Genomic DNA, 15517 nt, shown 5'->3' with positions numbered 1-15517 from the left:
ATCGAGGGAGTGAGTGTGTGAGCATGTGTGTGAGTCAGAGGGAGTGAGTGAGTCAGAGGGAGTGTGTGAAGCGTGAGTGTGTGTGTGTGTGTGTGTGTGTGTGTGAGTCACAGGGAAAGAATGAGTGTGTGTGTGTGTGTGCGTGTGTGCGTGTGTGTGTGTGTGTGTGTGTGTGTGTGTGTGAGTCAGAGAGAGAGAGAGATTAGTCGAAAGCGTTCAAATACAGCAAAACGGAGGCAGCAGGAGAAAGAGTAAATATGAAAGTGCAAACACAGATAGAGAAAGAGAAAGTAAAGGGGAGCGTGAGGGCGCACACAGACCTGGTCGTCCAGGCTCTGCCTCAGGATGGCGTTGACCTCCTGCTGCTGCTTGGGCTCCAGCTTCTTGATGAAGAAGAGCACCTCCCACCAGCCCGCCCGGCTCAGCGCCCCGCCGTCCTCCTGCAGCCCCTCCGCCAGGTAGGGCAGCGAGTACAGGCCCCCGGGCGGCTTGGAGAAGAACGTCTGGCTCACTGAGACGCACACACACGCACAGACACACACAAACCATCCATACACGCACAGACGCACACGCACGTACACGCACAGACACACACAAACCATCCATACACACACAGACGCACACACCGACGCACACACACACACACAAATGTACACACACACACACACACACACACACACACACACACACAAAAAAACAGAGTGAGTTGGTCACAGAGGCCAAAAATGTAGGGCACACTGGAAGAAAAAATAAGATAACTCATTAATTCATCATGCTAAATGTTTTCCAATTTCCTCGCCTTATCTTACTGTACCTCCTCCAAGAGTTGCGTACCACTATTACAATTGCACTCAGTCATCTTACCAGCAGTGAGGGAGGGTCTTAGCAGCAGTGAGTTTGAATGTCTCGGTGAGAGAGGGTCTTACCAGCGGTGAGTTTGAGTGTCTCGGTGAGAGAGGGTCTTACCAGCGGTGAGTTTGAGTGTTTCGGTGAGGGAGGTCGCCTTCTCCTGAGTCTCCTTCTCAGCCTGACCGCTGGTGCCACTACCCAGGATCTCAATCATGTGCCAGTGAACCCAGTACGTCCGCGAGAGCGAGTTCCAGTACACCTGGGACACACAGGAGAGCGTGGTGTCACCAGAAATACCAATTAAAAACACACCCCCCAAAACTGAGTTCCAGTACACCTGAGACACACATCACCAAAAGAAGAAGCACGCAGCATTGGCTGATGCACCCGCAGACGGCTGGAGGAGGCAAAACTGCTTGAGCTGAGTAATTCTATTCTGTCTATTTTTTCATTTCCTTGGGCTGGATCAGTCATAATAAAGAGTACTTTAACACACATTGTCCTACATTGGTGCCATTAGGCTAAATTGAATTGCTTCCCAGAAAAACATACAACACACAGATACAGATGGTTTCCCATGAATGGAGAAGAGGGGGACCTCAAGGAGGTATTTACCAGTCCTTTCTCACACCTCATTAGTTCTGTTTTTTTTTTTGTTGTTGTTGTATTATTCCCCCCTGGGAAATGTAGTCCTTCAGGGCCTGTATCCCAATGTAACTGCACACACACAGAAACTACGACTCCGAGCTGAACGCGACAGGCCGGCTGATTTACTGGCAGAAGGAAGGAGGGGCTCATCGTGCCACAGAGCTGGGTGCGCACTGTGACAAAATAGGTTAAGTGTTAAAAAAAGGAGCTTCCTATTTGGGAGCTGGCACCGTTACCGATCGACAGCGAGAAAAGCGACCGCCTCAGAATCTAGAGCAGCGGAGAAACGGACTGCCTGCGAGGCTACGAAATTAAGAGTGTGATTTAACGGTCTGAAACAACCATAGAAGAAAGCAAATCAAATTAAATCCAAGATTAATTGCCAATGAGTCTAAATCAGCAGAATGGCGCCATGGAAACAACGCAATGAGCTGACCCCACCTCGCCTTATGAATGATGACCTGCAGCCTGGGCCTGCTGCTCCATTCCATCAAGGCGGCCATTTTATCAATTTGTTGGAGATGGACACAAAATGAGATTACAAATTGACAGGCAAAGTTATAGGCAAAATATGTCAGCTGGGTTTTTCCACAGCAGTGGTGTGCGTTACATAAAACACAATACAAGAGAAATAATCTGAACACCAGCTCATCCAGTTTTCACGGTTTGACTCTAAAAATAAAAATTTGCCCATGAAACTGCACTTCCATGGAAAACCAAAGCGCAGAGGTTAGCTGAATAAAAATAGAGCTCTTGCATACCCGAAATCAATCCGCTACTGTTTGAAATCAATCCACTCAGTGGAAATCAATAAAAAAATCTTTACCATTAAGGAAGACGTGTACAAATAAAAAAATCAGTAACACACAGAGCAAATCCCCTTTAAATAAAACAAGGTAAATTTGTAATTCAGAAATGCAGGAACAGATATTTTCTGTGTAACTAAATGAGACCTAATTGGAAGGCCACTGTAGAGATTAAGTGCACATGTTGTCGGGCTACAGGAAAGCAGTGCCAGGGACTTCCTGTGATGTGACAGTTTACATAAACCGGGCGTGAGCTGTGCAGCAGGCTATGAAGCCAGCAACTGAGCAGCACAGAAAGTGAAACTCAACCTCACCCCCAAGTCAGGATAAAGGCAATACAGTGCAAACGCGTGCCCTGAAGCAGATCACTATCTCCAAACTGACGGTTCGCACACATCCAGCAGAGAAAGCCAACCCAGTACATATAAATATTCTGCATCCTTTCAGTGGGCCAATGGAAAAACAGGCCTTATGTCTCTCTCTGACCCAGTTGCAGCCATTATCTTTTGTTCCTAAAAAGGTTGAATTCTATGCTCTGAATTCGGCAGTACCTTTTCTTTGGTTCACTTCCCCCCAGCCATTTTCCTTTTTTTTTTTTTTTTACCATTAATGTAACTGCCAAACGCAGACAAATTTACATTTAACAGATTTCTTTGCCCTTCATGCAGCTTTTCCCCATTTTTCTGGAGAAAGTCCAGGCATATTTAACAGAGCCCACTGCTGCAACCTCCACTTTCAAACTGGGACAGGCAGCGGCACTGACACCAGCACCACGTCTTCAGAGGATTCAGTTAGCTGGCCAAACATCCAGCACAGAGACAACTATACAGCCTGCACTCAGCGTCAGCCCTTCATTACATAATACACTGTAAATGAATATGCTGCACATTTGTGCTGAATATAGCATAGCACTAGCGGGCAGACTCTGTCTCTTAAACGGTAAACGGTTGGAATATATACAGCACCTTTATCCAAAGTGTTGTACAAATGATGACTCACACACTCACACACTCACAGGCCAATTGTAATAGAAAGATCTATTTTGTTGCTTCTCATTCACCCATTTATACACACACTCACACACCAACGGGGATTGGCTGCCATGCAAGGAATCAACCAGGTACGGTGCGTGAGGGAGAGAGGGGCAGTAGGATGCGTGAGAGAGAGGGGCGTGAGAGAGAGGGGCAGTACGATGCGTGAGGGAGAGAGGGGCAGTAGGATGCGTGAGAGAGAGGGGCGTGAGAGAGAGGGGCAGTACGATGCGTGAGGGAGAGAGGGGCAGTACGGTGCATGAGGGAGAGAGGGGCAGTACGGTGCGTGAGGGAGAGAGGGGCAGTACGGTGCGTGAGGGAGAGAGGGGCAGTACGGTGCGTGAGGGAGAGAGGGGCAGTACGGTGCGTGAGGGAGAGAGGGGCAGTACGGTGCGTGAGGGAGAGAGGGGCAGTACGGTGCGTGAGGGAGAGAGGGGCAGTACGGTGCGTGAGGGAGAGAGGGGCAGTACGGTGCGTGAGGGAGAGAGGGGCAGTACGGTGCGTGAGGGGGAGGGGCAGTACCTGCACGGGCGGCGACCCGTCGTTGCTGTACCGGAAGTCCCCCTCGTCGCCGGCGCTGACCTCCTCGTAGTCCTCCAGCATGCGGACCAGCATGCCGCTCTTCAGGTTGTCCTGCACGTACTCCACGTAGGCGGTGCGGCTGGCGAAGTCGGTGCGCGTCTTGAAGGTGCTGGCCGTCTTCTTCTTGGCCGGCGCGGCGGCCATGACGGCGGGCGAGGCGGAGAAGCGCGGCTGGAAGATGGAGCGCACGGCGCGGGGGCCCTCGTCCTTGCCGGGCGCCAGCAGGGAGGCGGCGTGCGGGGGCTGCCGGTTGCGGTCCCAGCCCATCACGCGCACCAGCTCGGAGATGAGGTTGGCCATCGCCATGGTGAACTCGAACTCCCGCTGCACCCGCGACTGCTCCGTCTGGTGCCCCGCCCCCATGGCCGAGGAGGAGGAGCCTGAGGAGGAGGGCCCGCCTTCCTGCCGCTCCGAGCTGGACTCCACGCCCGCCGTGTTCAGCTTGTCCATGAGCGACGTCACGCACAGGTAGCGCTTCACCAGCGAGAACAGCAGCTTGCCCGGGATCTGCCAATCACATTGGGCCACGTAGAGTTACTAAAACGCACGTGGAAACTATCGCTGTTATCAGCTCAGTTACATTCTCGCTTAATTATTATTGCGGTATCAGAGATATTTTACAGGTGATGAAAGCACAGCGAGATTGGTACACAAAATGGGGCCCATATTAGCTTTTCAAGGGAGCAGTGTAATAGGGGCTTCAAATTGGCGTTAGAAATATCTACGCGCACACACACCTAACATGTTTAATGAATAACAGTAATCTTAAAAGTTTAGCGCACACAGAACAGAAGAACGGACAGTACACTGCAAGGTCTCACCTGGGGCAGGTGGATCCCCTCGAAGGAGATGCCGTGCTCCTCGGACGACGTGGTTTCGGCGAACAGCTCCAGCAGGGTGTAGCGATTGTCGAAGTCCATGTGCTGCTCGATGCCGTCCTGCTGGCTGAGCGACAGCAGCACGTAGGCCCGACTCCCTGAGGCGGGAGGAACAAGCAGAGCTCAGGGTTACGGCCGCGGTGCCGCGCGTCCCCACAAAACATGTAAATCCAGGCCTGAATACACTCATTTCATAGGGCAGCACTGGTGTGGCTCAGAAACACCGGATACAGTACCAACTGACGCTTCAACGTCGAGAACCACGCCAATCATTTCACTGTGTCACACCGACATTGTATGGTAGGGGCGCCCAAGGAGGGTCTCAGGAGGGATCAGTTTCTGTATTTCATGCCAAATTCTGCTCTTAATTAATGAATTCGCCCATTTGTTTCGCAATTGCCGTTTTAGCTACACTTTTCGATAACTTAATGAATAGCAGCCGATGAGTGTCTTTACTGCGGTCTAATCTATGGCTGAATCAGCATAATATAATCGGTCCTAAGGGAGACTTATGCAACGTTAAGGCGACTTCATTATTCAAGCTGACAGGTCTGAAGGGTATTGGGGAAACACGCGGGAATGCTGAGGTGGCAGTACCCGTCTGCCCAGACCCAACGTCAGGACTTACACGGCAACACTGTACGCCGTTAAAATAAATACAAATAATAAACAAACAAAGAGGACTGGAGGGGGATAAAGCCATCAACACCGATTTGGATCAGAAGTAGGCCGATTCATGTCCGCTGGAAAGAGTGAAGTAGCATGCTTGTGCATTGGTGTGCAGCAGCGTTGCTAAGACTACTGCTAAATACTAGCAATATGACTCCGGGCAGGCGTATTGACAATGACAAAGAAAAAAAAAACAGCTTTCACTTGATCCAAGTCCAGGGACACAGGCTGAATTTCCTCCAAATGCCACTGCCAGCGTTTCCCTCGCCTTCAGGAAACGGACAGTCCAAGTCTCAAGTCAGGGCTTGCTCGATTTATTCGGTTTGTTTGTTTCAGTTTGCCTAGCACAACCAATGACAACAGCCTTTGTTTTTTTTTTTTTGTTTTTTTTTTTAACCAGTCAGGTTTGTGGAGGTTGGAATTCCAAAGCCTGCCGTCAAAATATCCGATTTTGCTCCCGTCCGACCAGTCTGGTTAGCCACGCCCCACAGAGGCCGGGTCCGCTCCAGCCTCGCATACAAATGAGGGAGCGCGACGGGGGGGGGGGGGGGGGGCGTGTGTACCTGCCACAGCCTCGGCCAATCGGATCGGCTGGCTGCGGCCATGGCAACGGGGGCCGCTGTGCGCTGGACATTGTCCCCCTGAGCGGAGAGAATGCGGCGCCTCAGACTAACGTCGCGATGTCACACCACCGCCGCAGACGCGCGGGGACCGTTAGGAAGTTAAGAGTCACAGCGTACGCCACACAGAGACTCCCCCAGTGACTCAGCTCTCACCGATTTTGGCAGCTCTTCTTGTTTTTAAGCAAGGAACGGTTAAATTGCAGCAACTTCTCTCTACGACTGATTGGCTACTCCGGAAGGGGGTGGGACGGACGGACGGGCCGACGCACCGACCGACTCCCGCTTCGCTCTACGGCCACCTGATTAACTTACACAAAGCTCCAGTGCAATACTCGGTGCACTTTAAAATCCAGCACTTAACTAAATTGAAATTTCACTTGAAGCATATTTCCTTAAAGTTCCTATCAATCATATCAATTCTGACAAGGCAGCACATTCTAACCTATATACACACGGCAAAATTATTTTGCGTTACCGAAAGGACTATACTTGTGGAATATCCCTTTCGCTTGTGTTTGTGTGCATTGCCCCGGCCTTGCACGTCAGCAGTGGAGCAGACGGTCTGCTCTGAAACAGACCAGGCTGCTGCTGTGTTACACCTGGCAGCCCCCCAGAGAAGCTCACACAGACCGTATGGGAGGAGAGCGCTGTGGGTGCAGCTGCTGCAGGTAGATTGCGGACCCCTGCAATGACCTGAAGCGGCAGCAGATTTCACACAATCCCGCCAGCTAATTCCCCGCTCCTTGGAAGACGATACAGCCTCTATGCTGGGTCGTTTCCCACAATTCAATAAATTAGTTTTGATACTTACAAACTTCTTCCAATTTTGCAAACAATTTTGCTTTGTTTGATTACACCCATATTTTATGATGCGGCTCTACTGAGGCTGCAGCAAAAATGATATTAATAATAATAATAATGTGTGGGGCAGCCGATAGCCTACTAGCTAAGGTGCTTGACTGGGACCTGGTAGGTTGGTGCTACGTTGCAGCTGTTGGGCTCTTGAGCAAGGGCCCTTAACCACACATTGCTCCAGCATCTGCCCCTGCCCAGTCCAATCAACTGTACGTCGCTTTGGATAAGAATGAGGTAAATTGTAATGCCATGTAATAATACATTAACAAAACGACAATAAATTACATGTAATGTAGGCAAATATTTTGAGAGCAGAATCAAGTCTAAGCCAATCTACAATAACTAGCCTGCAGGAAATAGCCATGTCACTGCATGGCTGAGAAAATCATTATTAAAACCTGCAGTATTCCAGTACACTGCATTGCATTTCAAACACTTGGCAGACAATATTACCCAGAATGAAGTACACTGGAATACGCCCTGGAAAACAAGCGCGCAAATTCACCTAACCCAAAAAAAAAAGACGATGAGACATTAAATTTCACAATTATTTCTAAAAACTCACTATAACTACACTGCATAAATGCCAAACCGAACGCCGAGATGAAATGCTGGAAACATTTATGAACACACAACCCAGGTCCTCAGTTCTGCCGTTATGCCAACTGCTGAAAAGCTGGTCTGGCTCATAATGACATAACGGCATAATATCAGACATGTGGTGTAAGTACATAAAACACTGCCCAGAGCTGGTCAGCAGCCCATCAGAGGGGGAGGGAGAGCCTACGGAATAAGGACGTGCATATGGACAGCATGTGAGCCCACCACACGCAATATAAAGGGACAGATCTGGCTATAAACAGAGGAAAGATGGTGGTTAATAGACCAATAGGTGCCTGCCAGGACCACACTAGAGAAGAAAAAAAAAAAAGAAACCACCCTTGTTCGCCCCCCCGGTGAAAGAGTTTGGTGAGTGTGCGAGACCAGGAAATGACTCAGCGGAAATGGGATGCAGGAGAAACGAAAGCGTGGAAAAACCTCTGCAGATCGCGGCAGTCTCCGCCATTCTGGCTCTGTGGAGAACGTTTGCAAAGGGCCTGATTTAGTACCCGCCATCTTCACACAAAATATACCCATATAATATGACCAAAGGGTGGTTCTCTATTGCCCTTATATGCGGCTAGGACCCCTGTCGACTCAGCCTGCGAGAGTTACTAGTGAAGACAGACTGCAGACAGAGTCAGCAAAGCTGCACAACTCCTCACAGTGAGTGCAGTGAACAGTTGTACACATTACCTGAACGGCTCTGGCATCTATCCAACTTTGGAAAAACGGAGAGCACTTTAAACGTAAGCTGTGCAAATTTCTCTGGATAAGAGCGCTTTGCCGAATGCCTAAATGCAAATGACGCACTCGCCTTGACTGTAACAGGTAATGCTGTTTCTGGCCCGAGAGCAGGATGAACGTGCTGCTAACCTGCAGGTTAAAAGGAGCAGGGCCCAATTAAAGTACTGAAAGCCTTATCCTAGCTTGTGTGACTGAAGGCATTTTGTATGCAGTCTCTCTCATCTTTCTTTGAATGCTGAGAGCGATATTTCACTCAAGTTTGACTTGTTGTGTGAGAAACCTGAAACAGACACGACACACCACGTTGATCCAAGAGCCTGCAGCACTCGAGCCCTCTGTCTACTATGCATAGTCCAAGTTTATCTGGCTTGTAAAAACGGCTGTTAACTGCACACACAATAGTCTACAGGGGAAAGTGAGCGGGAGAAAAAGAGGAACAACTAATCAGCAATTTAGACTGCCTTCTTTCCTTGACCCTGTTGTATAAATATAGCTCTATAATACTGCAATTCCAGGACAGAATGATGAAACTACTAGGATTAAAAAAAGCTCTACGTTTACCGTTTACCATTTACCACAAGAAATACAAGACTTGCGCTGACTTCAGTGACAATATGCAAGTTCTGTCAGCCATTGGACATTCCCACTGACTCAGAATGACTAATGAAGTACACGCAATAAGAATCAACACAGCCGTAACAGAAAGCGAAGGTTTCCAGAGGCAAGAGGAAATCATTAAGCCAACAGCCACAGTATGCGCAAAGGCAAGACGGACCAGTCCAGAGCACCGCGCTACCGCGTTGAACGGAACCACAGCACAGCGGAAAACTTCAGTAACAATCAGTGAGAGATGTCAAGGAAAAGGGCTATAAAACATTACCTGTTTTGGACTGCATTTTTCCTATTCCTAACAATTCCCACCGGGCTGATCAATAATGATAATTTTGTCACATCTTTCTTCGTGGCGCTTCGGTCAACCCGAGACCCACTCCACTCTGCTTTGTACAGCGGTCTAAGGGGACCACACAAACAAGCCATGAAATGCCTTCTAAATGTGGTTTCCCACCAAATAAAAGCTTGCTTAGCAAATACGCATGTATTTAATAAGTAACAAGTAATAAGTGAGTGGTTATTGGTTTAATAAATGTCCATTACTGATACTTTTTTGCACTGCAGAAACGCTTTTCTTGCTTTACTGCAGCAGGCTATAGTCATGAGCACAGGGAGTTGAATTGGTAGAGCGGTTAACTACACTAACTTTCTTGGCTGCACAATGCTTGCCATCGTTCTCACAGAGAACAATGAATCTTCTGCTAAAGTACTCTTACAACTGAAACACCAAAAGCCTGGTAACGACTGGAGAATTTCAGTTATTCTGAGGGAGGTTATTTTATGAATATATTCGCATGGCCCCATTTGACTGCATTTGAGCTGTTCTCAGGGTGACCAAAACTAGACGAAGACAGATGTGACGAAATTATCATCATTACTAAAGAATCAAAGTTGAAGAAAAGGTTTATCTTCTAAAGAGGATGAAGAAGGGAGGGAGGGAGAGATAAAGAAGTTACCGTTTACCTGGCTAACATTGCGCCGCAGAACCAAAGAGAGAAACAAAGATCCAAAGTTCGAACTGCTCTTTCATATGAAGCAAGAGGGTGCAAGAGATGTGAAGCAAGGAGAGAAGAGTATCCTGTGCAGGATCCTCTAGCCAGATAAGACCAGCTACAGAGAGCAAGAGCCTTTATCTGTGTCCTGAGAGGTCAGCGACAGAAACAGAGCCTTTATCTGTGTCCTGAGAGGTCAGCGACAGAAACAGAGCCTTTATCTGTGTCCTGAGAGGTCAGCAATAGAAACAGAGCCTTTATCTGTGTCCTGAGAGGTCAGCGACAGAAACAGAGCCTTTATCCGTGTCCTGAGAGGTCAGCGACAGAAACAGAGCCTTTAACTGCGTCATATCATGACAGACCAGCGATAGAAAGAGAGCCATTACCTGTATCATGACAGGCCAGCGATAGAAACAGAGCAGTTACCTGTGTCGTGACAGGTCAGTGATAGAAACAGAGCTTTTACCTACGTCGTGACAGGCCAGCGATATAAACAGAGCAGTTACCTATGTCGTGACAGGCCAGTGATAAAAAAAATAGCGGTTACCCGTGTCATGACAGGTCAGCTATATAAACAGAGCGGTTACCTGCGTTGTGACAGGCCAGCGATAGAAACAGAGCGGGGTACCTGCGTCGTGAGAGGCCAGCGATAGGGACAGAGCGGTTACCTGCGTCGTGACAGGCCAACAATAGGGACAGAGCGGTTACCTGCATCGTGACAGGCCAGCGATAGGGACAGAGCGGGTACCTGCGTCGTGACAGGCCAGCGACAGGGACAGAGCGATTACCTGCGTCGTGAGAGGCCAGCGACAGGGACAGAGCGATTACCTGCGTCGTGAGAGGCCAGCGACAGAAACAGAGCGGGTACCTGCGTCGTGAGAGGCCAGCGATAGGGACAGAGCGGTTACCTGCGTCGTGACAGGCCAACGATAGGGACAGAGCGGTTACCTGCGTCGTGACAGGCCAGCGATAGGGACAGAGTGGTTACCTGCGTCGTGACAGGCCAGCGATAGGGACAGAGCGGGTACCTGCGTCGTGAGAGGCCAGCGATAGGGACAGAGCGGTTACCTGCGTCGTGAGAGGCCAGCGATAGGGACAGAGCGGTTACCTGCGTCGTGAGAGGCCAGCGATAGGGACAGAGCGGGTACCTGCGTCGTGACAGGCCAGCGATAGGGACAGAGCGGTTACCTGCGTCGTGACAGGCCAGCGACAGGGACAGAGCGGTTACCTGCGTCGTGACAGGCCAGCGATAGGGACAGAGCGGGTACCTGCGTCGTGACAGGCCAGCGACAGGGACAGAGCGGTTACCTGCGTCGTGAGAGGCCAGGGCGCGGAGCATCTTCCCGGCGCTGCGGCGGGTCTGCCGCTCCTTGTTGCAGAGCAGCTCCATGAGCAGGTCCAGGGCGCCCGTCTCCTTGAAGACGCCCACCAGCGAGCCGATGCTGGCGTAGGCGCTCAGCACGTGGATGGTGTGCGTGATGCTGATGGCGAAGTCGCTCTGCTTGGCCATCTGCTTGCGCGCGCGCCGCACCAGGTTCTTCACGTCGTCCTTCATGTCGGAGAGCTCCACCTCGTCGAAGGTGACGTCGGACGGGAACTCGCTGCTGGGCCGCTCCTCCTTCAGCGGCCGCTGCACGTCCGTCTTGCGCTTGCCCAGCAGCGTGGGGCAGTTGGCGTAGACGTCCTCCGTGGACATCCACATCAGGATGTTCTCCGTCTTGTTGTCGCTGGAGGAGGAGCCGCCGCTGCCCGAGCCCACGCCCCCTCCGCCGCTCGCCTCGCTGGACCCGCCCCCGGACCCGCCCCCTTCATCCACCGCCAGCAGGCTCCAGCGAATCAGGTACTCCGTCTGGCCGTCGTGCGTGCGGCGCTGCCGGATCAGCTCCTCCGGGTAGGCCTGCAGCTTGGGGCCCAGCTGCACCAGCAGGTTGCCGTTACGGCGTTCTCCCACCATGGTCGCTGCAACACAGGGGCACAACGTCAAAAAAAATAAAACCCTCACCCTCCCGCATCCTTCATCTACAGCCACGCAAAAGGGGCTTCACACCCAAAACCAAACCCAGCTAAGAGTGACTGCAATTAGGTCACCAACGGAGCTGAAGAATGTGAGACTGACCTGGATTCAGCAAGCGAGATCAGTCACTGACAGGAATATTAAAGATATCAAAGAGTCGGCTAGAACAACAATAAATAGCCTATATTTAGATTCCCCATGTACATCCTTAATCAAACCAGCCTGTTAATGTTGAAAACGTGCATCTGAAATTTGTACCAACTTCTGGTCTTAATTATTTAATTAGCTCCATCATACTGCATCTTGGTCATTTGTATAAGCGCCAGCTACAGTGACAGACTGCAGGTGTATCCTAAAGATTTCACTGTGATCCAGTACAGGAGTGAACCAGTGTAATCTACAGAGCTGTCAGAAAACTAAAATGAAAGTAACAGAACAGCCCTCCAGGACCAGAGTTGTGTACCCCTAACATGAGATAGTCCTGCTCATTACAATTTGCTTTAAATCTTAACTGGGCATTTTGGTGCAGTGACAATTCTTGGAGAAATTAATCAATTAATCAGCCCCATCATCCTTTTTATTCCTTGTCAAAGGAACTACCACAGAGCATACTGCAGGGAATGTATGCACCAATTTCCAGAGGACTGATTAGTAAGTCAAAGGTCCTAAATTCTTCCTTTGTGGCACACAAATGTATTTCTGGCGCAAGGTGCAAACAGGCAAAATCATTGCCATTTGGGACAAAAGAGAATCAATACATCATTGCAGGCACACAGATGCCATTTTTGATTTGAATGAACTAGCATGCAACATCCGGGAGAGAAACGAGAGAGAATTTTGGAGCCAGGGCTTCACTAAAACTTTATAGAGACCCAGAGCAGAGCTGTTCAATATGAAGCCCCAGCTCAGTGTGCTCTGTCCATTGGGGGGGAAAGAACTAGGTTTATGAGACAGACGGTTGATGAGGTGCAGTTAAGTTAAGAGTTATATGTCCCTCTATGCAAATCAAAACATATGCCAGAGATATGACCAGCAACCGGTTATGACCAGTCTGTGGAGGAGACAATTTCAGAAATCGATCAATGGAAGTTGTTTGTGTGAGGGAAATGGATGAAATAATGGGTCAAACTGAAGGACAAAACAAGACTAAGACAGTACCCTACCTTCATACAGTTAACATTAACACCTACAATCTTAGTTTGGCAATACCGTTTGATCAATAATCAGTCAATACTTCAGGGGTTTTTCTGTAACCCAGAATCTCAGCAAGTCTACTGAGTGACAGTGCCGTGAAAAAGTATTTGCCCCCTTCCCGATCTCCACTCTTACTGTACATCTGTCAAATGAATGGTTTCAAATTTTCAGACAAAATGCCAGGGAAACTGAATAAACAATATCATTGTAATTTGTTTAATCACAAAAAAAGTTATGAAACACCCACATCACCCAGGTGAAAAAGTAATTCATATAATATTACATCAGTCACATTGCTTTCAAAGAATTTTAGCCCACTCTTATTTGCAGAACCACTTTAATCCAGACAGGTCAGGACTTTGTCTAGGCCATTCCGAAACTAATTTGGTCTTTTCAGCCATTTGGATCACGGTCTTGCGGTATAACCCAATGAGGCCGATGACCAGGCATTCTGCTTAAGAGTTTTCTGGTACTGAGCAGAATTCATGGTTCCTTCAATAATGGCAAGTCATCCAGCTCAGGAAGCAGCAAAGCATCCCCACACCACACTACCACCACCACTGGGAAATGCTGTAAGGAACCTGTCATGTCATCCAAAAAGTTCCACTTTTAACTCATCTGTCCACGGAACATTATGCCAAAAGCTACGCTCAGAGACAGTAAATCAGCACTCGGGGGGGGGGGGGGGGTGTAACTGTAATCTTAGCGGTCAGGAAGAAAAGAAAATGAAACTCAAAGAAGTCAAACCTCAAGTCACAGATATGCCTGCCGTTAAGCGCAGAAACGTATTAGGAACCCAGATACATACCGTACACTGGCCTTTATGATGAGCAGTCATACAGAATGATAAAAGATTAAGATTACTGAACATTACTGTACACCGTGAGAAACAATAAACGGAACCTCCGATTTTTCTAGAAAATCAGCTTCAACTGACAGTCTGCGCAAGCCAAGATATTTCGGGGGGAACGTTTGTTGCTCGGGAAATAATTCAAATAATGCAATGACTCGTAGTCTTCTTGAACTTCCGTTTCGAAGAAAATGAGTTCGTACCGATCAAAGCTGAGATATTTCTGACAGCTCTACAGAGTACACTGGTTCACTCCTGTACTGGATCACAGTGAAATCTTTAGGATACACCTGCAGTCTGTAGCAGGTGCTTATACAAATGTTACCACAAAATCCTGAAATGGTTCGCCCTTGCTGTGCACCCCTGATCTAGGGTTATAAAACAAACGGGCGCGCTGTCAAATATAACGTTAGCTAGGTAGTCTGTTGATACGTTAGCCAGTCGAACCGTAACAAGTGTCAAGTGGTATCTTACCTAGCGATTAGCTAAACGTTAACCTTATTAGCTAACTGCCGCTTTCCAAGTTGTCATTTGATTTAAGAGACGCTTGTCAGATTTGAAATCAGACAGATAAGGTTAGCCCATACAAATTAGTAATATCGCCTGTGCCTCGCTAGCAACTCAGTCAGTTATAAGTTCTTAAAGTAATAAATAATAAGTCACACACCTTACAAATTGAACGTAGCCTACCGAAGTTAGGCAAGTTAACGTTAGTGTGTTTATTGTCACTGCTTTTGTAGCTAGCTATCGATAGCCAGCGTAATTACGAGAGGTGAACTGTCGCTACTGAACTTATAAGCTACCTAGCTAGCTATCTTGCAACAAAACTAAACCCGTTCGCAGACTTGGCTAACATTGGTGCTCGCTTACTTTAGCTCGTAATGTTACACACGTGTTGACGCAATGCAATATTAAACATCATGCCTATTAGCTAGCTAGCTGGGTAATGTAGCAGGCAAATATACAACCAGAATTCTAGCTAACTTGCGCCGCTTCTTGGCTAGACAGATTTGGCTAATTAGCTTCAGCTGCTAAGTCTGACATAATAATATTGGCTAGCCAGCCAGCTAACGTCGCTACAGCTAACTAGCTAGATGGCTAGTACAGCTTGCCCCTATTGCATCTCTTATTGCATCAGATGAGTAGTGAGTCAGCTCAAGTTCTCTAAACCTGGCTAGTAGATAAACATGTCATATTTGATTAAGTTTATAAACTTGTAACGTTAGTGACATTACGGTTAGATGTGACGATACTCACGGCCTTGTTCGTACCTGAACCCTTATAGAAGTAACTGTCGCCAGCGCTTTTCTGTAGCTAGCTAGTTAGCTTAACTAGAGACGCCGGAGAGTCGGCGCGGCCTGGCAACACCCCTAGAATTACAGAAGCAACGTTTCACCCACCTCCAGTGTTACAGAGTCTCCTCCTTTTCTGTTCTTTCCCCTTCAACCGATGGAGTTTCCGTTTTCGTGTTAAAGTATCGTTTCCCAGCCTGGAAATATTTTCGCTGCCTCAGAGTAGTACAAGTTGAACCTTCCCTGACAAGCAGGCAGGTTGGCAGGTTTCCGTT

General features: G+C 48.6%; 1 protein-coding gene across 5 annotated transcripts in view; it reads right to left on the bottom strand.

Annotated features, from left to right (window-relative positions):
• LOC133118056 (cullin-9) overlaps positions 1–15517 on the bottom strand; it is a 42770-nt gene extending 27253 nt beyond the window's left edge. For all 5 annotated transcript variants that reach the window (XM_061227711.1, XM_061227713.1, XM_061227712.1 and 2 more), the window contains exons 1-6: positions 15351–15517; positions 11201–11851; positions 4738–4892; positions 3857–4423; positions 967–1108; positions 321–511 (exon numbers count right to left, since the gene is read on the bottom strand). In XM_061227711.1, coding sequence (XP_061083695.1) covers positions 321–511; positions 967–1108; positions 3857–4423; positions 4738–4892; positions 11201–11846 — 1701 coding nt within the window. In that variant the 5' untranslated portion in view covers positions 11847–11851; positions 15351–15517. The remainder of the gene's footprint in view (positions 1–320; positions 512–966; positions 1109–3856; positions 4424–4737; positions 4893–11200; positions 11852–15350) is intronic.

This window comes from Conger conger, chromosome 18 (genome assembly GCF_963514075.1).
Source record: "Conger conger chromosome 18, fConCon1.1, whole genome shotgun sequence".
Lineage (NCBI taxonomy): Eukaryota > Metazoa > Chordata > Actinopteri > Anguilliformes > Congridae > Conger > Conger conger.
This window is presented reverse-complemented; position numbering and strand designations above follow the sequence as displayed.